At 44.2% G+C, this 27,444-nt stretch overlaps 1 protein-coding gene across 1 annotated transcript in view; it reads right to left on the bottom strand.

Annotated features, from left to right (window-relative positions):
- CSMD3 (CUB and Sushi multiple domains 3) overlaps window positions 1-27,444 on the bottom strand; it is a 1,047,538-nt gene that overhangs the window by 452,099 nt on the left and 567,995 nt on the right. The window contains exons 16-21 of the mRNA XM_085893781.1: window positions 23,216-23,542; window positions 19,832-20,026; window positions 19,329-19,467; window positions 15,904-16,091; window positions 14,873-15,061; window positions 772-888 (exon numbers count right to left, since the gene is read on the bottom strand). Coding sequence (XP_085749907.1) covers window positions 772-888; window positions 14,873-15,061; window positions 15,904-16,091; window positions 19,329-19,467; window positions 19,832-20,026; window positions 23,216-23,542 — 1,155 coding nt within the window. The remainder of the gene's footprint in view (window positions 1-771; window positions 889-14,872; window positions 15,062-15,903; window positions 16,092-19,328; window positions 19,468-19,831; window positions 20,027-23,215; window positions 23,543-27,444) is intronic.

Below are 27,444 nucleotides of genomic sequence, written 5' to 3'. Positions count from 1 at the left end.
GACAAATTGATTAGATTTTGGTGAAGATATGGATCTGGATCCGGATACTCAAATTTTTCAAGTGATTCTTCAGCATTCAGAGATGGGGCCAAAACAATGTATTACAGGATATCTCAAAAACTTATGGATGGATTCGGACGAAATTTGGTGGAAAGGTTGGGTGTGTGACAAGAATCAGCCGTGTGACAAGAACGAGTCGATTAAATCTTGGTGTATGACAAGAATGAATGGTCCAGATGAAGATCCAGTCCATAAGTGGGATACAAAACGTAAACTGCTCAGCCTGTTGGAGGTATGCCCTCTACCAAGTGCAGTTCTCGTTTTGACTTGTAATCCCCCCCACCCACACTCACACCGGGGGTGGTGTTATACCAGAAACATTTACATGGATAATTTATGTAAAGAATGCTCCCCCTTCCCTGAAACTTTTTTTATCATTTCAAACCTTCCAAGACACCTCCCGAGTTGAAATTCCGTTCGGCTGATTAGGAATGCATAAAAGGCAAAGGAAGCAAACAAACAAATCCACAAACAAACAAGCACTTCTCAAATTATGCATCGTATGATTAAAGCAAAGTGTGTGTGTGTGTGTGTGTGTGTGTGTGTGTGTGTGTGTGTGTGTGTGTGTGTGTGTGTGTGTGTGTGTGTGTGTGTGTGTGTGTGTGTGTGTGTGTGTGTGTGTGTGTGTGCGCGCGCACGCGTACATGTGTGAGAGAGAGTGGGTATGTGTGCGCATGCACACAAATGTGCTCAAAAGACTTGAGTGTATACCTTTTCCATGAGACACTTCCACAACCCATGTGCAGTTCAGTGAGTTGGGGTAGTAATCAGGGTAACCAGGACTCAAGATAATTCCACCCTCAGCTTGAATATATCCTCCACATAGTGCTGCACACAAACACACGCACGCATGCACGCACGCACGCACGCACGCACACACACACACACACACACACACACACACACACACACACACACACACACACACACACACACACACACACACACACACTCTTAAGCACATCTCAAGTGATGTCACTTTATCATCCACAAACAAATGTAGAGACATATTGAAAATATGTTGGATAATATCACTCCCATTTTCCAGGAAAGTTGTGAAAACTGATCCTCTCAACAACGGAAGTGTATGTTTACTTCAATTTATAATGTCATGGAATACAATGCTGGCAATGTCAAGTCTTTACTATTTTCAAAAGACCAAAGCTCTGACCATCAATTCGGATCCAGTCACGGTCACTCAACCATGGACCTACTGCTTCTCTCTCAACAATTGTAAGAGGCCCTCAAAAATATTGTCATCTACCACGATGAAACAGAAGCACAAGTCGTATTGCTCTCAAATTGCAAACAGGTTGCTGGCCTCTCGTCTTTTTCCTGCCACTCCTTCATTCTAGCTTTTTGTTTCATCTCCTCCGCTCTTCTCTTCTCTGCACATTTCCTCTTCATTCTTTGGCTTGATTATTGCATCCAACTGTTTTCCTGCTGCTGCACCGTCAGTGCGTTGTTCCTTAGCCCTCAAGCTGTGCTCTCTTCCATGAACTAACATTTTATATACAAGAAAAAAAAACATTTAGAGTGAATCACATCTCATGCATCCACATAAAGAATGATCATTTCTCGCAATCTCACCAGACTTGCAGAACTTCATTAATTATCTTTCCTTGTGTCACTTTTGTGACATAAACACTGAAAAATGAAGACGACTTGAAAATATCCCTGGATTCATACTTAATAAACTAACATAAAATGAATTATGAAGAAATAAATTCCATAACGGTTTGAATTGAATGCAGGAACAAATGCCACTTCCAGTTATTATGCAAACAATTACAGAATGCACCTCAATGTGTGCTAATGGGACCAGCTTTGGCCGAAGTAACCCAGGAACATGATGTGGTATTGAGATGGGAAATGACATCTGGCGATGTATGGTTATATTACTCTGGGAAGTAAGTACAAAGTTCCGGTAAAATTGTGGTCGCTGTACCTCGTTTACATGGAGCCAGATGTGATATTATCTGTGCTATGCACTGAACCTAACTTAACGGTCTAACACATCTCAAAATATTTGATTGGGTTGATTTACAAGTGTGATGTAATTATTTAACAACAATGGATGACAGGAGTATTGTGTAAAGTCCATTTAACATACCCTAATCCAGTCCTACAGCACAAAGGCTGCTCCTGAATAAACTCATCGGTATCTGGACACACGAGGGATGTGGATCTGAATACCTCAATGCTCTATGGATATCATGTTACCTTGCAATGACAGATCCTCAATCCTCAAAAATTCCAAATGAACATTCTCCAGACCATTACTCCAACTACAATGACATAAATGGTTGGCATGATGCACTTGGATTTTAATGAACCATAAGGTTTCCACCACCCACTGACTCCTGGTTGGCCACACCACCTTCTGCCAATGGCCAAAAGTTCAGTTTCATCATTCAACGCAAGCATTTTATTCACATTTTTTGTATGTTTTGTCGAAGCTCATGGAAGAGCTAACACAAAAAAAATATAACAAAGGGAGCAGGAGAGAAGAGGGGGCAAGAGAGGGAAACACGGAAACAGGAGGGAACGGGGACATAAGGAGATCTGTGGAAGAGAGAGGGTTGGGCCGGGTACACGGGATGAACAAGATGGACACTACAGGGACTTTCAGGAAGGAAAGGATGTAATTTGAAGGATGTGAGTTTGGATGTGTTTTTCTGCATACTTTGTCGAGGCTGAAGTCTGGATTTGACTAATTAGCATTCAAATTGATATCCGGTCCATCAAATTTTATTGTACACATTACTCTCCTTATTGTTGTATGCACTGCTGTGAAACACACTACTTATTTGATTTTTGAGGGTGTTGGTGCTGCCAAAGCAGTTTCATGTCAAGGGTTACACTCAGTGGTTTACCATTGCCTTTCCAACATTGTTTATCCCTGCTCTATTCTTTTAAATGATAAGTGTTTAACAAAGAAGCAGTACATACCATTTTGTAAACGTCTTTGGTGTGACTTGGCCAGGGTTCAAACCACTAATCTTCCAGACTCAGAGTGGAAGCTCGAACCATTATGCAACCAAGCCTGGTGTACTTATTTGACAGGTGACGATTTAATTTCCTGTTGACCATGTCGGTGATTTATCCATGTGTGGCTTCTGACAATGTATCAAATTACATGTGAATCCATGTCTTTGATTCTCATTTTCTTCTCTGAGTCCTGCTCAATTGTGTATGTTTTTTTTCCCCATTTTTCGCCGATTGCGATTAGTTCCTTGAGACATTGAAAGGCCACAAAATCTCCCAACATCACACCTCTCCTGGAGTTATTGAGACACCTGTGCTCACCCATGTTGTGAATCTAATTAAATTAATCTTTTCAGGTGTTCAGCACTTCTGAAGACCATGCGACCTTAAACATCATGGACTCCATTAAGGTCCACCAGAGAAAGTGCATCCTTTGAAGCTATGCTGTGCATGGTCTTACTGGCAAGATAGAGAGTGGTCAATTGCTCAATATGATTGCTCCTTCATGCCTACAATCATACTGGTGTGGAACAGCCTCACAGATGCCACTCTGGGTAACCAAACAACATCCGAGACAAAGGTTTTCTTGCTCCAGAGCACACAAATATCTTAAAGCACAGTATACTTATATTATATTGTCGGTAATTTTGTTTTCATGATACAAGTGGGCACTGATTTCTGTTTTATAGTGTTATTCGTGATGGATAGATATATAGATATATATATATATATATATATATATATATATATATATATATATATATATATATATATATAATATATATACACATATATATTGTTGCGAATTTGCGCCCACCGGCGTGCGATCGGCCACACGACTCGAATCGCGGCACGTCGCCCACCGGACGGACAATTCTGTCGTGACCCTCTCGGACTAACGCCGGGAGCTAGTCACGGGTGGGCCTTTCGGCCTCACCACGATCGTGCCAATCGGCCACCCGTGTGGGATAGGGTTGTTCGCCAAGCTCGACCTACCTAAGTACCCACGCAGATGGTAGACCAGGCGATCGCACCTCGCCGCAGGTCGACTCCAGACACGGGCCGCTTAAGCGGTCCTTTCCGTACTATCGGGATAACTGAGCGGTGTTATCGTCGGCCTCGACGGTTCAGATTAATTATCGGGCATCTTAAGCCCACGACAAACCCGTTACGTGAAGCAAGATGGAGATTCAACTGAAGGAAAGGACGCAGCGAAACGGGGAACAATTCAACATGCAAACACTTTATTCACACCGACACAGAGCACACATATAGCAATTAAAACAATTATGCACAAAGAGCAAATGTAAGAAGAAAAACAATAAAGCAACGACGACGCAGAGCTACAACCGACTAAGACCGACACACTGCAACACTTAACAGTTTTACTTCACCAGACTGGCGCCACGCACACACGGTTACACAGAACCCAAATAAATGGAAGTCGCGACTTCCCTGAGCGTGTCGAGTCCCTCTCCGATGTCCGTCGACGTGGTCCCGCCTGGCCGCGAACCGTGCCCGAGCGTGGTAAGCGAGTCCTTTCCTGCGTGCCTCGCGCCTGCACGTGTTGGCCACTCGACGCCACGGACCGAGTGTTCGGCGCTATCCCAGCGCGGATAGAGGGGGAGGGGGGGAAACGTTCTTCTCACACCAAGCGTGGAGAAGAATGGCGCAAAAAGCCCACTGAGCCTCCTCGTTGGGTTTTATTTGAAATAAAATATAGAGAAAGAAAAACGACCGACTCAAAGCATTGCAGCCCGAATGAATCACATTTATTCCATTTAAACAACGGGTTTGGGGCTAACTACACATGTACTTTCGAGATATCTCACCTACGGGACCTGAATGGTGGTTTGCGAATTTCCACAGCCATAACACTACCCCCTCCCCTTTTTAAAGACTCGTCCCGAGTCATCAAATTCTTGTGTGCCATCATGTGTAGTTCTCCCCTAGTACATTTTACCTACGGATCCCTGAGTGCGACATTCATGGCATTCGTGTCCCCAAAATAAATAACCTGCGGGCTGAGTAACTAACTAAACAAACCCACTCATACGAACGACTTAAATAAAATTGCCGGCGCTAAGACATACATGCCGGGGGTGCACTCATATTTACAGTACATCTTAACTTACAAATTTTACACTAAACCATGGCCCAGGATCAATGGACTCTGCAGGCAGAAAAAAGTCAAAAGAAAGCCGGTGCATGGGCCGCCACAGCAGGCCCGTGTTGTAGATGCCAACAAGACAGTTCTCGCAGCTTGCAAACTGTGGCTTTCTGATCCTGGCGCACATGGAAATGAACAGGGGGGGGGGGGGAAAGGAAACTTGAACGGGCAAAATGACGAGGGCAGTAGGCATGGATGGCAAAAGCAGGCAGGCAAGGCATGGCATGACAAGGCCGCTGTAGCAAACAGCCGACAGATGATTGACCGGCACAGGCCTTGAAGCAAAACACCAACAGACAACCCGGCCGGCACAGGCCTTGAAGTAACACAGCTGCTGACGATCCGGCCGGTACAGGCCTCACAGTAAAACAGCCAGCCGATGAAGTTGGCTGGCCTTTGCCTTTCAATGGAGGTTGGTGGAGGGAGTGCGGTGGTGCTGGCCACTCAGAAGGTGGGCTCGGATCTACCTACCTGTCTCCCTCCCACCTATCGACTTTGTCTGTCACTGTACATACCCACTCCCTTAATTTGTAAAACCCAATTTAGCCCCAACTTATTTTTTTGTTTGTTTTATTTCTACATCTCCAACTATTATTCGTCCCCTAACCCCCCTTTACTGTCTCTGTTCGGCTAACCGATCGTCTACTAGCCTACTCCCAACCCCAACGTTCCCTTCCCGGAGGGGAATAAGGAAGAGCTAGCGTCCTGTGTCGAGGCCCAACGAATCCTCAAGATGGCCTCCCCAGAATTCAGCAATCTTTACCCAAAGTGGGTCCAGCGGCCCACAACGAGAGCGAAGGGATGGATGGTGCGGAGGGGTACACTTCCTATCTAACCTAACCATTAACTCTTAAACTACCCCGGGGCTTTCAACAAGCACCTCTTGCTGAAGCTATTGGTTCTAAAAACCCAGATTCCCGTCGCCTGTGTTGGTGTCTTCAGAATTTCGGGCCTCGCCCCCCAATTTTCTTTCCGTGCCCTCACATGGTCTCAAGGCTGGGACGCGTGGCTCCCCTTGGCAGGCACTACCCTCTGCCGAATCTCCGACGATGGCACCCCCGGGCACTACACTGCCTCTGAGCCTACCAGCTTCCTAAACACCGGGGAGTGCCATCCATGGCGACTCCCCTGAAACGCTCACGTGGCAGGCTGGCTTCCCGGGCCCCTTTTGGAGGGTCACCTGTGCCCACAACACTGCCCACTCGGCTAATGGTGCCCCGGGCCCCCGCACCATGTGGGCGCACCCGTGCCCACTACGCTTCCGAGCCCCCCATGGGCCCTTGGCCTACTACGGCCGACTAGCCTGGTGCCCGGGGTACAAACTCAGCGATACTCACCTTTCGCAGCCACGCTCCCAGCCCGTCAACAGGGCTCCTGCACCCCTCCAAACAGGTTCGAGCCTACACTCCCACCAACAGCATAACGACCTCCATTTTGTCAATTTAACTAACCCCCTAACTCACTCTGCACTGACGACGGGGGCCCTTGGGCGGGAGTCACTCCTACCCCCAATCACTCATCGCACCATGCATCACACATTCGCTCCATTCACACAGAACCGCTGGCCTCACTCACTCACCCAGCAATGTACTCACCTCACAACTCTTCAACACACACACCGCTGAACTCTGCCATCCTTCTCACTACATCCCCTAACTAACTCGTGCTCCCACATCGTCCCTTAAACTACAGCACGTTCCATTTAACACAATGTAGCTAAGCTACGTCCCCTCTACACATCCAAAGTCTGTCACTGTCCACAAATGTCCCATTTTTCCAACCTAAATCTCAACTAAAACCCTCTAACTTATCCATTCCATGGGCCCCATGAGGACTTACCCCTGCCCCATGGAGCCGGTCTAACTAAGCTAACCCTTCCCCATAACTAGTTTCATCCTGTGCCCTGATCAGGGGGGTCTTCCACCCCTTGCTTGTTTTTTTTTTTCCTTGTTTTTTTTTTTTCCACATGCGCAGCACCAGCACGGAAACTCACAACAGCACGGCAATTCACAGCCGCACACCTGTGGCGTGACGTCATGGCAGCTGTTCGCGTCCCTCATCCCTCTTGGACGGTACCATCTGGCAGGGATTCACCCTCCTGCCGGATTCCAACCATACCCGCAGCCATGACGTCATCCGGCACGTAAAAAAAAAAACACAAGCCCCACGTCTCGAGGGGTTCCCCACGCGAACACATGTGCTCTGCCCGTTGGAGCTTAACACACACGCCCGCGTGGAGAACCCATCCGGTCCAAATCCGTTTACCTGCCTAAACTTTGTCCGTCCGCGGGATCGGCAAATCCACCGCTGGCGTTTCCGGACCGGGTTTCACTCCCACAAGCGAGCACGTGGCGGCCTCGTGCGTTGCATGGCCCGAACCTCGCGCTCGCTGCTGGGTGAACCCGGCACGGTCCCCATTACAACTACGGCCGCTAATCGGCTTTTGTCCCTCCATCGCCGTTGTCGTCGCCATTCCACCCACGCACACCTGCGTGTTACGACGCCAACACACCTCACCATTACACTCTCCCCGGGAGACGTGGCTGCAGGCCCACCGTCATCTCCCTCACACACAGCGACCTTACACACGACGTCTCCCTCACACTCGGCTGCTCACTCACTCGTGCCACCTCCCTCGCTCACGTGGCTCCACTCACTCGCGGTCTTTCACTCACTCGTGCCATTTCCCTTGCACACACCATACCACTCACACACGCGGGGGCACTCGCCCGCGGTGTCTCACTCATACACGGGCTTCCACTCACACCCGGAGTGCTGGGAGGCACACACTTCAGCCCACTTGCAGCCTCGCACACCATTTTACTCACACACGCAGGGGCACTCGCCCCTTGCACCACTCACACAAGGACAACCACACTGTGGATTTGTGCCACCCCAAGGGTTTCCGGGGCCTCTATACCCCCCAAGCTCCTCGTGCTCCGGTTCGCAGCACTCCTCCCCTCGACCCCGCAAAGCACGACCAAACCCACCTGGTCGTGAGTCGCCTCAAGGGGCATCCTCGCTCCCCTCGTTCCTGGAGGAGGCTATCAAGCTGCTCGCACCGGGTCCCGAAACAGTCCGCCAGCTCACCCTCATTAAGCCTCGCTACTAACTCCGTGTGTGTGTGTGCATCTCTAACCCCGTCCAATTCACCCTCTATCTCCCGTGTCTCTGTACATTTATTAGTTTCTGTTGTCTCCTCGTGTCTATTCGTCTCTGCTTCTTTCTGGCGTCTTTCCCTTATCTTTACGTAGGTCAACCTTGCTTTCTCCTTAAGTCACTCCCGTCCTTCCCTCTGTTTCACTCCTTGCTCTTTCACGATCTCCGCGTACCTCATCCTTGCTTTCCGTCTTAATTGTTCTTTTCTCTTCCTCCCAATTCCTTTCACCTCGTCTCTTATCTCCCTCGTGCACGTCTCCATCACCCTAATTAGTTTTTCCCTCTCGGTCACCGTCACGCTTCTCGCCCAACACGTCCCCCAAATTATTTTCTCCTTACCCGCCTCCACCGCGGGCCTGACAGCCGTTGCACTCCCTTCCAGCTCGTACGCACCCACACGTGGCATCGCCATTTTGAGCTCCACCATTATTGCCTTCATGCCCGCCTGCAGGCTTCGGCCCATTTGCTGCATCTCACCCCGCAGTTCTTTCATTTCTTCCTTCAATTCGTTTTTCATTTGTTGAGTATTCGTATTCATCTTTGCCAGCATGGCGAATAGCTGGGCCATGTCGGGTGCGCTTGGGTGAGCCGTTTCGGCAGGGATCGGGGGAGGGTTTTGGTGGAGAGGGGGAGGGGAGGTGTCATACCCCGCCGCCGCACCGATTTCGGGCTCTGGGTTCAGTTGGGGGAGTTCGTGTTCCTGCACAACCAACATTTCCTGCTCGGGGTTCTCATCCTGAGCCATGGATTCTACACATTCTACATCCATTCGTACTACCCCCAGCTCCCGCTCGCCTTGAGACTCCATCTTAATTCTCGTAACGGGTTAATTTAGCTCGCTCGTAATTTGGAGGGAATCGGGGGTCGCTCCTCTCACCCCTGGACCGATTCCCCGTGAATTTAGCTGGAAACAGGAGAGTTTGTTTTCCGACTCTCTGACACCAGTGTTGCGAATTCGTGCCCGCCGGCGTGCGATCGGCCACGTGACTCGAATCGCGGCACGTCACCCACCGGACGGACAATTCTGTCGTGATCCTCTTGGACTAACGCCGGGAGCTAGTCACGGGTGGGCCTTTCAGCCTCACCATGATCGTGCCAATCGGCCACCCGCGTGGGATAGGGTTGTTCGCCAAACTCGACCTACCTAAGTACCCACGCGGATGGTAGACCGGGCGATCGCACCTCGCCTTAGGTCGACTCTGGAAACGGGCCGCTTCAGTGGTCCATTCCGTGCTATCGGGATAACCGAGTGGTGTTATCGTCGGCCTTGACGGTTCCGATTAATTATCGGGCGTATGAAGCCCACGACGAATCTTTACGTGAAGCAAGATGGAGATTCAATCAAAGGAAAGGACGCAGCAAAACGGGGAACAATTCAACATGCAAACACTTTATTCACACCGACACAGAGCACACATATAGCAATTAAAACAATTATGCACAAAGAGCAAATGTAATACGAAAAACAATAAAGCAATGATGATGCAGAGCTACAACCAACTAAGACCGACACACGGCAACACTTAAACAGTTTCACTTCACCAGACTGGCGCCACACACACACACACACGTTTACACAGAACCCAAAAGAAATGGAAGTCGCGACTTCCCTCAGCGTGTCGAGTCCCTCTCCGACGTCGGTCGATGGGGTCCCGCCTGGCCGCGACTCCGTGCCCGAGCGTGGTAAGCGAGTCCTTTCCTGCGTCCCTCGCGCCTGCACGTGTTGGCCACTCGACACCACGGACCGAGTGTTCGGCGCTATCCCAGCGCGGATAGAGGGGGAGGGGGGGAAACGTGGATGGCCAAAGTTGGGAGAGGGGAATGGCGGACGCTCCTTCCCGCCAGCGGGGTCTTTCAACTGCCCCACAAAAGACCCGGCCAGCGGCCACCAGGACGAGCGAGCCGGAAGACGAGAGCAACCACGAAGCAAAAGCATCTACCAAGCAAGAGCATCTACCAAGCAAGAGCATCGACAAAACTGCTTCCCCCGTCTCCGACTTTTTATATCTCGGAGCTCCGCCCTGTTGCTCCACCCCGTTCTTTGCCCCACCCCCTTTCGAGGCACTTCGAGAAAGGTCTCGAAGAGGGGCGTTCCTCCTCCCTGGCCGCGTCACACCGCGCATCCACCAATCGAGCACCAGCTGCCCTCCCCTCGCTTATCTCCCCTCACACCAAGCGTGGAGAAGAATGGCGCAAAAAGCCCACCGAGCGTCCTCGTTGGGTTTTATTTGAAATAAAAGATAGAGAAAGAAAAACGACTGACTCAAAGCGTCGCAGCCCGAATGAATCACATTTATTCCCACTAAACAACGGGTTTGGGGCAAACTACACATGTACTTAAGAGATATCTCACCTACGGGACCTGAATGGTGGTTTGCGAATTTCCACAGCCGTAACAATATATATATATATATATATATATATATATATATATATATATATATATATATATATATATATATATATATATATATATATATATATATATATATATATATATATATATATATTACAATTTTTGAAATTAACATTTCTGCACAAACAAACAAGTATAGGGTGGCTGTATTGGCAGGTTGGCATCCTGAGTTCAAATCCTGCTCAACCGTTGAATTAATACCAGGTGGGGTTGACTTTGCGTGTCATCCTTCCGAGGTCAGCAAAATGAGTGTCAGCTTGCTGGTGTCCTGTGTCAGAGTGGCGACCTGTCAAAGATTGTGCCCAATAGCCAAGGAGGCTGCTTCAGCAGCACCAACACTCTGCACAGGGTATGGTCCCAATGGATGGATGGAGAAGCAGCATGTCCAGGGTGGAGTGACATGGTCTGAACCCAAATTTATGATCAGAAATCAAGCCATTGGCGAAAAGGAAGGGTTTAATGTTGGAAGTGATGATGGATTCCATAACCTTGCTGATAATTGGGAGCAGGTTGATTGGTCTGTCATTGTAGGGATCCGTTTTTGCACCTTTTTTAGGCAAAGCGGTCATGTTTGCTGATTTCCAAGTAGATGGGAGATGACCTTGAGCAAATGAGAGGGTGAATAGAACAGAGAGATGGTGAGCAAGAGCAGAGGAGCAGGTTTTTAGGACATGTGGACTGATGCCATCTGGACCGGTTGCAGAATCAGAGCCGAGGTTTGACAGTAAACTCTCCACCTTGTCAGGAGAAAAGGACACAGACTCCAGGAGCAGCTTGGTGCAACTGGGTAAGGTGGGTGCAGGAAGCAATGGGTTTGGGGCACAAGATTTAGAAGCAAACACGGAGTTGAGGCAGTCAGCCTTTTAACGGGCAGTGTCAGCTGCACAGCCATTTGAGGTAAGGGAGGGATGGAGAGGGGACATACACCAGAAATGGACTTAACAAGACGCCACCAGGATTTGGAGGAGGGAGAGAGGTTTGTGAGTTCAGACTTGAGATTAGAAAGATGTTGTTTTCTGGCTCTCTTGAGGGTAGATACACACTTGTTCCGAGCTTTGTGGAAGGAACTGAGATTACCTTTCGTTGAGTTTGCTTTCCATGAAGCAAAGGCAAGTTGTTTCAGGACAACTGCCTCGCCACAATCTTCAGTGAACAAAGGGCGGGAGGAAGGGTAGGACAACTGAAGACGAAAGAGGAAGTCGAGGAAAATGTAAATGTCAGGGGAAATGTAAACGTGTCGACATTTTCTGTTGATTGCCTGTGAAATAGGGTGACTATTGCTTGTTAACGACATATGTATTTCACTGGTGCAAACCATATGAAGGTGAATGTGAACATGTACAGAATGAACCTCATGCTAAAAGAATGATCAACAATGCAAACATTAAGCGAGTTAAATACCTTATTTTAATAAATAAAAGTGTTCCAAGCTGTGTGTCAAATGGTCATCGAGAATGCATTGAAAAGTAATGAATCTTATTTATAATACAATAGTCATCACAAAAGTTCTCTCACTCTGCTTGCACCTGTTTAAATAAAAGGTCAAGCTGCAAGCTGAACACAAAATAAATTTGTATACATTCTCTATTTACTGGTATGTCTCATGAATATTACATTTCTCACACTATTTGTTTTGTTTCAGGAATTACAATACTGTCATGGCATCTAATGCCAATGAAGAAAAACTCAGTAAAGTAGATATCCGAACTCTTGCTATAAATCATTGGGAAAGCAAAATAATAACACTCTTCGAGTCCACCAAAAATTATGAGAAATAAAACGACAAAACTCCAGCAAGCTTCGGGGAAGACATTTTACATCGCTGAAGAAGTTAACACAAGACATGTCCACCAAGGTGAGGACACCTCAAAAGGAAGGTTTCCGTGCTGGGGTAAAAAAAAACAAAAAAACTACAGTAATTCGACTGCGCACAGTCGACGGGTATGCCTCCGCTCTCCCGCACAAACACCTGAGTATTTACATATTTGACCCTTGACCTTTATCACATCTGGCCCAAAATTGAATCACTTAATTGCCCTGTCTTACGTTACCATTTTACCAAGTTTGATGAAATTCTACAATTTGCTTGTTCAGTTATCACGTAAACGAAAATCCGGACGGATGGACAGACAACCCGGAAACATAATGCCTCTGGCACCCTTGGTGCGGAGGCATAATAATAAAATCAGTTGCCCCACCGGACTGATATGCATTGAAAAGGAAGCTCAAATCATGTAGAACTAGAGTAATTTGACTGCGCGCAGTCGACGGGTATGCCTCTGCTCTCCCGCACAAACACTTGAGTATTGACATATTTGACCCTTGACCTCTATCATATCTGGCCCAAAATCGATTCAGTTAATTGCCCTGTCTAACTTTACCTTTGTACCAAGTTTGATGAAATTCTGTCCAATATTTCTTGAGTTAGGGCATAAACAGTACAATTTCAGAGTTTGACCTTTGACCCTTGACCTTTATCACATCTGGCCTAAAATCTAATCACTGTATTGCCCTGTCTTACTTTACCTTTTTACCAAGTTTGATGAAATTCTACAATTTGCTTCTTGAGTTCTCGCGTAAACGAAAATCCGGACGGACGAACGGACGGACGACCCGGAAACATCATGCCTCCGACACCCTTGGTGTGAAGGCATAATAAGGTGATATTGATTTTAAAAATAAATTGTCAAGGGTATTATGTCAGTGGTGTGACAGAACCTTTGGAATAATCTTCACGTCCAGACTTGCTTAGATGCCAAAAAATGTGAAGTCACCTCATAGAAGTAAAGAAGTCGATGTAATTGAGAAAGAGATCACATCAGAGGGTTAACTTCAAGCAGGAAAGCAGATGGGAATTGTAATACAAAAGCAAGGCAGCAAAACAGGTTAAAGTTCAAGGGAACAGGGGTCTCTCTCTTTACTACTTTGTGGTTTAGCCATACCACATTGTTATACTTTAAACAGTTGCAACCACACAATTGAAAAAAAAAACTTTCTTGGCAGAGATGCATTCGTACACATTGAAACACAACACAAACAAAAAAAAATTCCTCGGTTCAGTCAAGAAAGTGACATAGTAGATTTTATGGATGTTGGGCCAGCATGCTTTCTTTGAGAGCAAAGGAGACTTTGGGACACCTGCGTCTCTTTTGTCCTTTTCGTCATCTCAAATGTTGTGTATTAGGAACTTTTGATACAAAGTCAAAGCTCATGGCCGAGTAAATAAAGAAAAATAATCCTTTCATTGCTGTTAGCTCGAAAGAAGCCTCTTCGAATTGACAACGATGACCGGTGTGAGAGGTGAGTCATGCTCAAGTCCCTCATTTTGCCATTATTGCCTCTCTGGGGCTTGCAGCAATATCAAAGCACAGCCAAAGAGCGTGGATCACTTCAGGATATTGCTCATGAGGAATCATCTGCCAAGGCAACAACTCCCAAGGTGGAGAGGTGAGTAGGATAGAATAGGCGGCAGTTAAAGAAAATAAGCTGTTTCTTATGAAACAATGGTGTGCAACATTAAGTTTCGCCAAAACACTATCACACTTTCGAATAAAGAAATGCACACTATGCCCCTTGAGAAATCACTACTTTGCCATATGTTTGTGTTTCATATAAAATGCATTGTTGCAAGTCATTTCCTGGTACTTAAAAATATTTTCTTCATTTCTCATGAAAAGAAGAGAAAGAGAGAAAAAGAGAAAGACAGAGAGAGACAGAGACAGAGACGGGGAGAGAGAGAGAGAGAGAGAGAGAGAGAGAGAGAGAGAGAGAGAGAGAGAGAGAGAGAGAGAGAGAGAGAGAGAGAGAGAGAGAGAGAGACAGAGAGAGACAGAGAGAGACAGAGAAAGACAGAGACAGAGACAGAGACAGAGACAGAGACAGAGACAGAGACAGAGACAGAGACAGAGACAGAGACAGAGACAGAGACAGAGGCAGAGAGAGAGAGAGAGAGAGAGAGAGAGAGAGAGAGAGAGAGAGAGAGAGAGAGAGAGAGAGAGAGAGAGAGAGAGAGAGAGACAGAGAGACAGAGATAAAGACACACACACACACAAGTTTAAACTCAATTGCCAAGGTCCTACCATCACACTTGGGAAGAGTATGGCTCCACCGGCGGTTGTTATCACAGTGGAGAGGATTATCATGGCTCAGCACGTAACCCTGGCGACATCCAAATGACACCGATGCACCAATGGAAAAGTCTCGACCATGCCGGTGGCCATTCATGGGGATTCCAGGGTCTAAGCAGGAGCGGGGATCCACGGGAATACCTGCATGAGAACAACATGGGCTGGAATAAGAATCAATGTTTTTTTGAACAAATCTCATGCAGCAGTTGGAAGTTAAAAATTCATAAATTTCACGATGTGGTTGCAGACCAGAAACGGTCTTGATGAGTATGAATTGTCATCCTTGCACATGAGTAACAAAGGAATATTACAATTTGGATATGGCACAATGTCGAAGGTGAACTCTTTCTAAAATATCTCAAGGACTAATTATAGTTTTCAAGCAAATTCAAGCAAAAACACAGTCGACCCTTTAAAGAAAACATGTTTTAAAAAAGGCATGTTCCACAACACAACAGCCTTTGCTGACAAGGCACCATAAGGACCATTTTTGGCAGGTTAGAGACGATAAACTCGAAAGAAGCCTCTTCAAATTGATAAAAGAAGCTTCAATGTTGGTAATCAATCATCGTATTAAAAAACTTGAAAAACAAGATCCAATTGTGAGTACCCTTGGTGGCAGTCAAAACGAACAAGCTCACAAATTAAGAGTTAGTTATAACTGTTACATGTATGAAACATGCGATTGGACAATTTGATTCTCATGAGAGGGGTTTTTGCCTCCCTATTTACTGATCTTTTTAATGGTGCAGGTTGCATCGTTGGCAGTGAAAGACCATTGAATCTGCCACTGCCCTTGATTATTTATACCATTTTGTACTGACACCAGTCGATTGGACAACATCAGGCTGTTGGTAACACAGGTGGGATACACTGATGATACGTTTTGAGCGAGATAGTCACCGTGGATAACATGGAACTATGATGTAAACAAGTCGAACAAACATATTTTCATGGTGTATTAAATCCATTTTAATACTCACTTTCATGGAGGAGATGAAAGCCAAGGCTAGAACGACTGTTGTCAGAGGAAAAGTGCAAGTACAATGTATTTCCACTGGAGACCACAAAACGCGGTACTTGTGTGCCGTGGTACGAGCCAAGGAGAGGTGCGGCAGCAGAGCGACCATCTCGTACTTCCAGGACATCGTAGTTGACTTCAGTACGGAACCTGAAGATGATATTTAGGAGTGGTATGTGTATATATATATATATATATATATATATATATATATATATATATATATATATATATATATATATATATATATATATATATATATATATATATATATATATATATATATGTTTGTATTTAAAGACATCTATAGTTAACTGTAAACTCCTGGAATTAACATTTCATCCAGACCAGTCAGGAATTTAATCTCAGCCCAGCTATAAACTGTCACTCTGGTGTTTCATATGCATGGCATCAATGTGTGCAGCATTTGTCAGGAGGACATTAAGTGGGATGACCTGTCTGTCACCACTGGTCGTTCTTGGTAATAAAGAATTGCTCATAAAAAGGTCGTTCTAGGTAATAAAGAAAGAAGATAAAGATCCTCTGGTGTTTTTCACAAAGAGGAGGCAAGTTATCGCCAGCAACCTGAACAAATTACAAATTATTGTCCAAATCAATTTCAGTCGAATGTCAAGCCTGGCCAGCTGGTTCGTGAAAGACTTGGACCAAAAAAGTTCTCAACACAAAAGGGGACAATATTTGGAGCTATTAAAGTTGGAGTTGTAGTAGTAGTAGTGGAAGACTGAGCTCAGGGAATTAAATAACAGAGCATTCTGATGAAATGGAAGTACAAGTAAGATTTGAAAATATATATATAAATATATATCACAATGAGGAGAACAAATAACACTATTCATAAGAACAAATACAATTCTTCTCAATTATTATGGGAAGTAATTCTTAGTAAATAAAATGGTAGCAAGAGCTCAGTACAGCGAAACAGAAGAACCATTTCAGTGGAGATGTGATGAAGTTTACAGAGACATGACAGAAGTCAATAGACACCATGATTTTTCATGAATTTATTTATTGAACATTTGAAGTATATTTGATCCATTTTAATACATACACCAGTATTTTGTAAACTTTCCATTTGCAGATTTCACTGCTTTTACTCTTTCAGGCAGAGAACTAACAAGTTCTGAAGTTTTCGCTTGTGGGATTTCTGCCCAGGCTTCATGCAAAAAGTTTAGCAATTCTGCCTGTGATGTTGGTTTCCTGGAATTTTTCCGCACAGCTCGATCCGATATGGGCGGGAGGTGTTCAATGTGATTCATCTCAAGAGATTGACTTGGCCATGGAAGTCGCTTGATCCCATTTATGTCCTGCCATTCTTTGGTCTTTTTTTGAAGTGTGGCATGGAGCTCCATCTTCCATGAACAGAGTGTTGTTTTTGACCATCTGACCAGTGGAGAAGACAGGGAGACGGCCATCCTCAATGATAGAAAAGTATATCCTAGTGTTGATCTTGCCAACACACTCCACAAGCTCTGACCGACCAGCACTCCAGATTCCTCCCCACACCATCACTGTAAATCCACCGTGTTTGACAGTTGGCTGCAATCGGGTCAAAGAAAACTCTTGACTGGGAAGTCTCCAGACCCATACGCGTCCACTGTAAGAAAATTGAGCAAATTGGGACTCATCTGAAAAAATGACAGTTTGCCAAAACTCCAAGGGTCTATTGGCCATCTCGTCAGCCCACTTCTTTCTCCTTTGAATGTTGGCTGGTCTAAGAAGAAGTTTTCAACAAGCTGCTCTCCCATAGTAGCCCAGTTGATGAAGGTACCGCATGGCAATTCTTGAGCTAACTTGGACCTCCTCTGCAACATCTGCTGCCTTGCAATGGGGAGTTTTCTCAATGGACAGCTTGACAGCTCGAAAACACTTTTCTGAGGGCCCAGGTCAACCAGAACGGGAAGTTGTGGATTCCTTGCCTTCGCTGGTGAATTGCACAATCACTTGATTGACCGTAGAAAGCGGAATGCCAAGGTTCTGAGCTATCTGATGCTGGCTGACTCCACCTTCCAAATGGCAAACAATTCATCCTCCTTGAAAATCAGAAAGTTTGTGTGCTCCCTGGGTTTGAGGCAGAGTTAATTATCACGCAAGACACAGGAACTCATTTCTGCAAAGAAATCGTCGAATATTAGTACAAATCACTGAGTAAAACTGCGTTATACAGATGAAATGAAGAAATTTAAGGTGTCTATTTACTTCTGTCATGTCTCTGTAGACTGGAACAAAGTTGTTCACGAAAAAATAACAATAACAATCCTGTTCAACCAGCTCATGAAGAACTTGGAGAAAAACCTTCCCAAAAAGAGGTTGAAATATTTGGATCCATTAAAGAAGATATTATAGTTCATATTACAGATACTTGTAAAGGAAGAAGGTGAGTGCGAGTTTGGTTGGGGGAGGGGTGGCGATGGGTGAACAAAGTATGAAGCAGGTTTCGAGGGAGGTTTGGGGTGGGGGGGGGGAGGGAGGTGTTGACATCAAGCAAAATTGGTGGAGAGTGTCAATATCTCAAAGAAGTGGAAAAATAAACATGATCACACAGACATGCAGAAGCAGTTGCACATGCAAGATAAGAAGGGGGACAAAGGAGCAAAGTTGAAGTGGGACAAGATTTGGGAATGGTAATAAGGTACGTGTTTCTGGAGGAGCATATGCTTTAGGGGGGGCTGAGTTTGGACAAATGACTGAGATTTTCAATGCTCGTAAGATAGATGTTGCCGAAAAATGAAGTCATCACAAAAATGGCTGGAGTGGGATTACCAATGTGACCTTAACATTGCATAAGCTTTGCGAAGAATTGTGAATAAAATCAGCATTATCCTCCTTTACAGAAAAAAAAAAACTTTTCAATCGAGCTATGTCATGGAGAGAATGCAAATACAAGTGGAACTGCACTCGGTGGAGAGCATGCCTTTGCCAGGCTGAACATTTTATGCTTTGTATCCCACTGATAGGGGGGATCTGGATCCGTACCTTAATCAAAATCTAATCAGCTTGTTCCTGTCACACACCCAACATGTCCACTAAGTTTCATCCTAATCCGTGCACAACTTTGTGAGATATCATGATAGATATAGTTTTTGAGCCCGATCTCTCAATGGTGAAGAATCACTTTAAAATTCTCGTAGTCGGATCCGGATCGGAATCTTCACCAAAATCTTATCAGTTCATCCTTGTGACATAGCCAACCTGTCCTCCAAATTTCGTGCGAATCAGTCCAAAACCTTTTGAGATATCCTGCTCACAGACAAACAAACAGACAAACAGACGGGTATGAAAACATGGCCTCTGTCCAGCTTCGGTAGCGGAGTTAATTAAAGACACGTAGACAGACACAGAAAGGCAGTGGAGAAAGAGACAATAAACCTGTGGAACGTCATCTTGATGGCATGACCCGGCTCTCCTTCAATGACCCATTCGCAGGTAAGAGAATTTTTGTAAAATCCAGGCCATCCAGGTGAGAGAACATTGCCAGCAGGGGCAGTGAGGTGTCCACCACAAGGAGCTATGAACAGAAACAATTTACATCACATTATGAATGACCAATTAAACACGGTGAACACTCAATTCGAAAAAGAATTAATTTGGCACAAAAATGCTCTCTTTAAGAGGGCTCGTAATGTGATTGAAAGGTGTGATTAAGAATGCTTCACCGAGGTAGACTTTTTTATGTGACAGTCCTCCTCCTGGAATATAAATTTTACTACTCTCTCATAATTAAAACCAATAGTTTTGCAAATGGGGTTAGTTAAGCGGTTATAATATGTATGGAAAAAAATGAAAAATGCAATTTCTCAACAAAACAATAGTCCAAGAGACATAAATATAAAATAAGATTGTAATTTCTTGCGTGAATTATGGGAGATTACCTTCACATTTTGGAACCTGTCCATTCCAAACGACATTTCCAGCCTGCAGGATGCAGGTGATGGCATCAAAGCCTTGTGTTTTTACAAAGCCTTCCTCACAGGCAAAGGACACAACACTTCCCAGATGGAATGTCTCCCCAAAACGCTTTCCATTGAGGGGACGTCCGGGGTCGTAGCACTCATCACGACCAAAGGCTGCGGGATAGATTCAGGGTGGCGAGAGTTGCAATGAAGTAAACACAACGAGAGTGTGCATCGATTCGTCTGGCTCACAATGTCACTACAAGGCTGCAGACTTTGTCCGAGTCTCATACGCCCCCGATCGGGACAGATTTTAACTGGTGGTCTGAGAACACAAAACATCGCCTGTCAGGCACGGCCTGTCATGTTCTTACGCCTGCTCTGTGGATACGTACATTGGCAGTGAGCGACACGAGGTGGCACGTATCAATCCGGACTGACAAAAGGAACAAATAAATTGGCAAACATTCACGTAGTACCGCTCAGTATTCTTCACACTAGAAAATGCATATCCAGCGAGCAAACGGTACTTCTATAATGTGACATGCATCACTTAGTGAGCCCCTCCTTTCATCCACTGTGGCCTTTGTCACCGAAACATGATGTTTTTGTGAAGGGCCGCAAATATGGTGCCAAGGGACCTCTTGTGTGCCGAATTTCTAGCGCAAATACGCCTACGTGTCAGGCGTCTCAGCTGGGGTTAACATCTGTCATCCATTTTCTCTTATTACAATCCAGACACAATGGGTACAGAGCTGTGGTTTTGTCACAATAGGCTCGTTTCCAATATCAAGCTGGTTATTGGATTCGGAAACGCAACAGAAAATGTGACATGGCATCATTACACGCGTCATCTCTGCTTGAGAGTCCGAACATCCTGCTCAGAGATAACATAGTGGAAGATGAGTAAACGTTAAAATCCTAATGCCAATCCTGTTCAACAAAACTATGAAACAATTGCTTTGCCTGTAATGTTCAGTGTTGCACTAGTTGTAATTTTCATATTGATTTCAAGACACAAAGGAAGAGGGATATGATAGAGTGAGAACGTGGGAGGATTTAATAATGCCTTTGAGATGGTTTCCCAAGAAAATTACCATTCTGAAATTACAAATCTCATATAATCTTATTGTGGAGGTGACAGGGAAAGCAATTAGGAACTTGGTCAAAGAGAACCGACGCAAAGAGAGTTTTGTAAACTGCTGATGGTTTGAGTTTGGTGGAGCAGAAATGGAAGCACATGGGAGGAGATGGACACAGGAAGAGGAGCTCATGCGGTCAAACACTGTGCAAAGACCAAATGATATGTTGGGATGACCAACAGACAGTCGCGTGGAACGTGTCAACATTTCCAACAAGGAAATGGAAGAATGAATATTATTGGACGGATATGCAGAGGCAGTTGCACACGCAAGAGAACAAGGGGCACAAAGGAGCATCGGTTAGCAGTGGGCCAAGATTTGGGAGGGGAAATAAGGTATGAGTTTCAGGAGGGGCTGAGTTGAGACAAATGACTGAGATTTACAATGCTCGTGAAATAGATGTTGACTAAAAATGAAGTCATCACGAAAATAGTTGCAGCGAGATTACATTGCATCAGCTTTTCGAAGAATTGTAAATAAAATCAGCACAATCTACCATTGCGTCCAATAGATGGTTGCAAAGGGGCTTGGAGTGATTAATCAAAATTTTTAAACCCAAGATGTGAAGTCTGCATATGTAATAATGTGGGAAACAAATGGTTAACAACATGGAAAAATTCACAATCACATGAATCGATTTGTTCATTTGCAAAGGGACATTTGAGGAGCAATAAACAAAAGGCAAGTTGACATTGAACTGGTGGTCTGAGAACTACAACTACAGCAACTACAAAGTACAGCCAAAAATCTTGTACAGTAAGACCCGACATTCCTTGGGGATACATTCCTGAAAAATGGCGCGAATGTCGAATCCGCAAATGTTGAGGCGTTGTTTCAATGGATAAAAGGGGATAGGTTCCCGGCGGTTCGTGATTCATAAGGGAGATAAATTTTTTTACAAATACAAATGCAATGATGACAGATACATTAAAAATGCTTTCAAATAAAAAAAAACCCAGCAGCAGCAGGTACTGTTTCCAATTTTTATTTAAGATATGACATAACTTTTGCCGTGATGATGTATGATGGTGATGATGTATGATGATGATGTAATGATGGTGATGATGGTGATGATGGTGGTGATGGTGGTGGTGATGGTGGTGATGGTGGTGATGGTGGTGATGGTGGTGGTGATGGTGTTGGTGTTGGTGTTGGTGTTGGTGATGTTGGTGATGATGATAATGATGGTATTAGAATCCAGTAAACCCCTCTGAAGAGGACGCAGGTGAGGGTGCTGGTGAGTCATGCAGCAGGTGAGGGTTAGGGGTAGGATTAGGATTAGAGTTCGGGTTAGCAGGTCAAGGCAGCAGGACAAGAAGAAAGAATGAGACACAGGACATGCTGCACGGGACCAAGTTGTTCGGATCAGTTAGTGTGACCATTGTTTGTGGGAGATGGTGGTGGGGGGTGGCGGCGGGGGTTGGTGACGGGAGATGGTGGTGGGGGATGGTGATGGGAGATGGTGACGGGAGATGGTGACGGGAGATGGTGGCAGGAGATGGTAGATGTTGGCGGGGGGTGGTGGTGGGGGGTGGTGGTGGGGGGTGGTGGTGGGGGGTGGTGGCGGGGAAGGCAGCGGGGGATGGCGGCGGGGGATGGCGGCGGGAGACGGCGGCGGGAGACGGCGGTGGGTGATGGTGGCGGGAGATGGTGGTGGGTGATGGTGGTGGGAGACGGCGGTGGGAGACGGTGGTGGATGATGGTGCTGGGAGATGGTGGCGGGCGATGGTGGTAGGGGGATGGTGGTAGGGGATGGTGGCGGGGCATGGGTTTAGAGCTGTTTAATGTGCATGGCTGGTGGGAGATGGTTTTTGCACCCGCAAAAAATGCGAATAGCCGAAGCGCAGGGGCTGCAACTTCAGAAACAGGTCGCATTTTATAAACCGTGAATACGTGAGGTCTGCAAATGTCAAATCCACGAATGTCGGGGTTCCATGGTATTTACAAAAGCGAGTGAACTGGGACTCTTCCATGAGGTCTTCATTGTGTAGAAAGGATGGGTATTGGATACGAAAGCAAGAAAAACAGAACTGAGCTTTGACACTTGGATTAAACAGGTGGATATATCAGTCCGATGTACAGGCATACAGATCTTTATCTTTTAAGAGCCCAGATATTGCATTAAAAAATGTCTGATCACCAAATTGATGAATTATCATGAATGCATATTTGTAATGATGTGAAGGGAAAAGTAGGAGGATGGAAGGTGGGTTTCCCTTACTGCTGTAAGTGATGTTAAACCCCCGGCGTGGCACAGACTGGTCTGACTGGAACTCAAGGCGCAGGATGTTCCCCGGACTGGCGAGGTGCACGGATGTTTGTGGTCCTGTAAAAGTCACCAACACGGGAGTGTCTGCTCGTTCACCACTCTTCACCGTAAGAAAGTCAAACTGCAGCTCCACATCAAAATCACGTAGCAAGAGATGAACACGTTTGTCAGGCGGAGCCACGATCAGCCACACACAGTTCACGTTGTCACCGTAATCCTCAGGATAATTGGGGGATAATATTACCCCGCTGGGGGCGGTGAAGTTTAGGAAGCAAGGGACTGGGGGCAAGAAAGATGTATAGAGAATTTGGGGAAGGAACAAAACAACATGGCAAAAATAAATGGATAATGACAGCATATAGAACACAGAAGATGAAGAGGAACAATAATATTGGCCGTCAACTAATGTACGTGTTATCAGATAACTCTGACAAAGGAAAATAAAAGTCGGTCTGTTCATATACAGTACATATATACTCCATAAACATCCTTCATTTAGTCATATTGTAACTCAGTCATGTGACCAGAAGCATAGAATGAATACATCAAAATGCAAAAAAAACGTATACACAGGAGGAAATCCTTTGGCTCATTATGCCAGTGCTTCATCCACACACCATCAATCCAATCTGGTGAAAGCTAAATACAACAACCAGAGGGAAGAAAACACACTCATGTTTTTGAGTTACCGTAACTATAAAGTGTGGACTGGCTTCAGGTGTACACCAGTCCAGGTGTAGCAGGGATATAATCACATTTCTAAAAGTCATTAATGAACCAAATGGGTTTCATTGAAAATCCAACAGCAACATGGTAACACCAGTCCAATATCCTTGGACCAGCTTCCTTTTCAGAAGATTAGAATCTGAATCATGAGCAAGAGTCAATATTAGGGGTAGGGGTTCTGAGACGACATTGATGGCGTGAGACGATAAGTTGAATTGAGCATGACAATTCAGATCGGCTCGATAAGCCTCCTGACTGCCATGAGTTTACCTGAAGGACTTAACATTTGTTCTTCCAACCATAGTAATAATAATATATTTGCAAAATCCATCCATCCATTGGGAAGATACTCTGTACAGAGTGTCAGTGCTGCCGAAGCAGTCTTCCAGGTTATTAGGCACAATTCTGGACATATCTCCACTCCGACGCAGGATATTCAAATGACTCAATCATCTGAGCAAGCTGGTACTCATTTTGCCAACCTCATAAGGATGACAGGTTGAGTCAACCCCACCTGGTATTAATTCAATGCCCGAGCGGGATTTGAACTCGGGACCCAAGGGTCCCGGCCCACCACTTAACCATTAAGCCATCACCAGGTGTATGTGTGTGTGTGTGTGTGTGTGTGTGTGTGTGTGTGTGTGTGTGTGTGTGTGTGTGTGTGTGTATGTATATGTTTATACATATATATATATATATATATATATATATATATATATATATATATAGATATATAAATATATATATATATATATATATATATATATATATATATATATATATATATATATATATATATATATATATATGTACATATATATTGTTGCGAATTCGCGCCCGCCGGCGTGCGAACGGCCACGTGACTCGAATCGCGGCACGTCGCCCACCGGACGGACAATTCTGTCGTGACCCTCTCGGACTAACGCCGGGAGCTAACGAGATGCAGCGTTGTGGTTGGTGGTTGTTGTGTGATGGCAGTTGAGACGTGGTTGGTTCAAAATAAAGATAGAACAGAAAAACGGCTATCTCAAAGGGTCGCAGCCCAAATGAATGACATTTATTCCCTCTAAACAACGGGTTTGGGCTAACTACACATGTACTTACAGAGATATCTCACCTATGGGACCTGAATGGTGGTTTGCAAATTTCCTCAACCGCAACAATATACATGCATACATACACATACATATATATATATACCTACATATATATATATATATATATATATATATATATATATATATATATATATATATATATATATATATATATATATATATATATATATATATATATATATATATATATATATATATATATATATATATATATATATATATATATATATATATATATATATATATATATATATATATATATATATATATATATATATATATATATATATATATATATATATGTATGTATTTATATATATGTATATATATATATATATATGCACAATGTTTAGCATTTACTCTTCAGTAATCAGAATGGCTTTTGATAGTGCACTCACAACTGAACTGTCTCCTCTGGGTTTGATTCCCCTACATAATCAAAAATACATATTCTAATCCAGTGTCAACAGGGGCTGCTGCATCTTGGGATATTCAAGTCTTGCAATGGGGTTGCAAAGCCAGCTATCCTGTCAGTCAATTTTAAAAATCCAGTGCCAGTGTCTTTGCCAAAATCCATGCATTGGGGTTACCTGTGCAATTAACTCTACCTGAAGTTGGTTTGATAGTTGGGGTATGGATATTGATGCAGGCATGATTGGTCAAATGGCGAACATATGTGGTCTAAGCAACCTTTTGTTTCCTTGTATATCCCTGCGCACAACTACCAAACTACTCTGCAAAATCAAACAAACAAACAAAAAAGCTATTTCTAACAGATCTCACATGAAAAGGCACAATATAATATTCAAGCATGTGATTAGAAAGTCGTAGATGGTGGTTTTTGTCTGTTTAACGCACCAAAAAACCACTGCATTTTTTTCAGTATGTGTTTCATGATATTAAAGAAAATATTATTTATTGACCTTCAATTACACTGGGTAACAGTTTGATTCTGTCACTCGACTCCTCATGCCTGTCGTGATGACGGATTCCTCTCCACAGGTGTTATGTCTGCTTCTATTGGCCGTGAGCAGTTGCATTGATTGCAAATGCATATTTTCATTGGCTGACACTCTAAAGTCAGCAAAATAAGCAAAATTGATGTCGATGAAAAGGGCAAGGCCATTGATCTGAAAAACCAAGATCACTAAAATCCAAAGAAGTCGTTTGTCTAAGTAGGTACGATGAGAACTGTGTAAATGTTCATGCTTAATGCTACAATACAATGTTGCTGTAAAACCGTCATGTTTTTATTTTATTTTACAGTTGTGCTGGCGATCCCACATTGGATATGATGGATGACGGGAGATCAACTTTTACCATGTGAAATTTATTCTCTTCGACACAGAGATCACATTTTATGTTGACAGAATAAGTACAGATGTTAAAATGCTTTGACATTAACTGAAAAATTCATGTGTAATCATATTGTCGGTTCAGTAAATAAATGATCGAAAAATGAAATATTTACAAATAAAATGAGAACTTTCTCTGATTTATATTTTGGCAGCACCCTGTGATTACCGGAAGTGTCACGTCGAAAGACTTACATGGAAGTAGTACTGAAACAAGGAGGTGAGGAGGTCTGCATTGTCTATTAAGTGAAAGCTTGCATTGTTTTGATTGACGTCACCGACAATTTAAAAAATCGATTTTTAACATTTTTAATACAACTCATCGAAGCCCGACATTTATACAGAATTGATTCAGAGTTTTTATTAAATATGTTTAATTCCATTAAAAAAGGGATGTTTAAACTTATTAAACATCATGTTAAAAATAAAAACAAACTCTGAATCAAGTCGATATAAAGGATCGGCGAATGTTTCACAAATGCTTTCACCAACATACCCCCATCCACCGAGGAGTCAAACATTATCCTCAGGGATACCTTTCTGTACCCTTCTCTGCATTGACCTGCAAACGGGAAGGTCATTAAACCGATAATCAACATTGATAAAGTTGCCTTTTCAAATTTATCTACTTTCTACCAGCTACTTCAAAACGTAATGGGATCCCTCAAACTATTACGACAGCATTTTGGTTGATAATGTAGTATTTTCAATAAAATTTGTGGAAATGATTTCTTCTTGTTCTGTTGTCATGATATAATTGGTATCTGCACATAAAATCTATATTTCCCAGAGTTTCTGCTCTCCTGCCTCGATACCTATATAAAAATAGATGTAGCATGAAATAGGTGTTTGGAATTGAAAATGAGTTGGAAATGCAACTTGTTCATTCAAGTGAATACAAAAGAATGCCTTTCAAACTGGTTTTTTTTTCTAATACCAATCATCTATTTTCATGAGGCATCGATGGGCTTTTTCAATTTAA

Source organism: Eptatretus burgeri, chromosome 9, assembly GCF_056783735.1.
Source record: "Eptatretus burgeri isolate ZD-2024b chromosome 9, Ebu_testis_v1, whole genome shotgun sequence".
In the NCBI taxonomy this organism is placed as follows: Eukaryota; Metazoa; Chordata; class Myxini; order Myxiniformes; family Myxinidae; genus Eptatretus; species Eptatretus burgeri.
The sequence above is the reverse complement of the archived record's forward strand: the minus strand, read 5'-3'. Positions and strand labels throughout refer to the sequence as shown.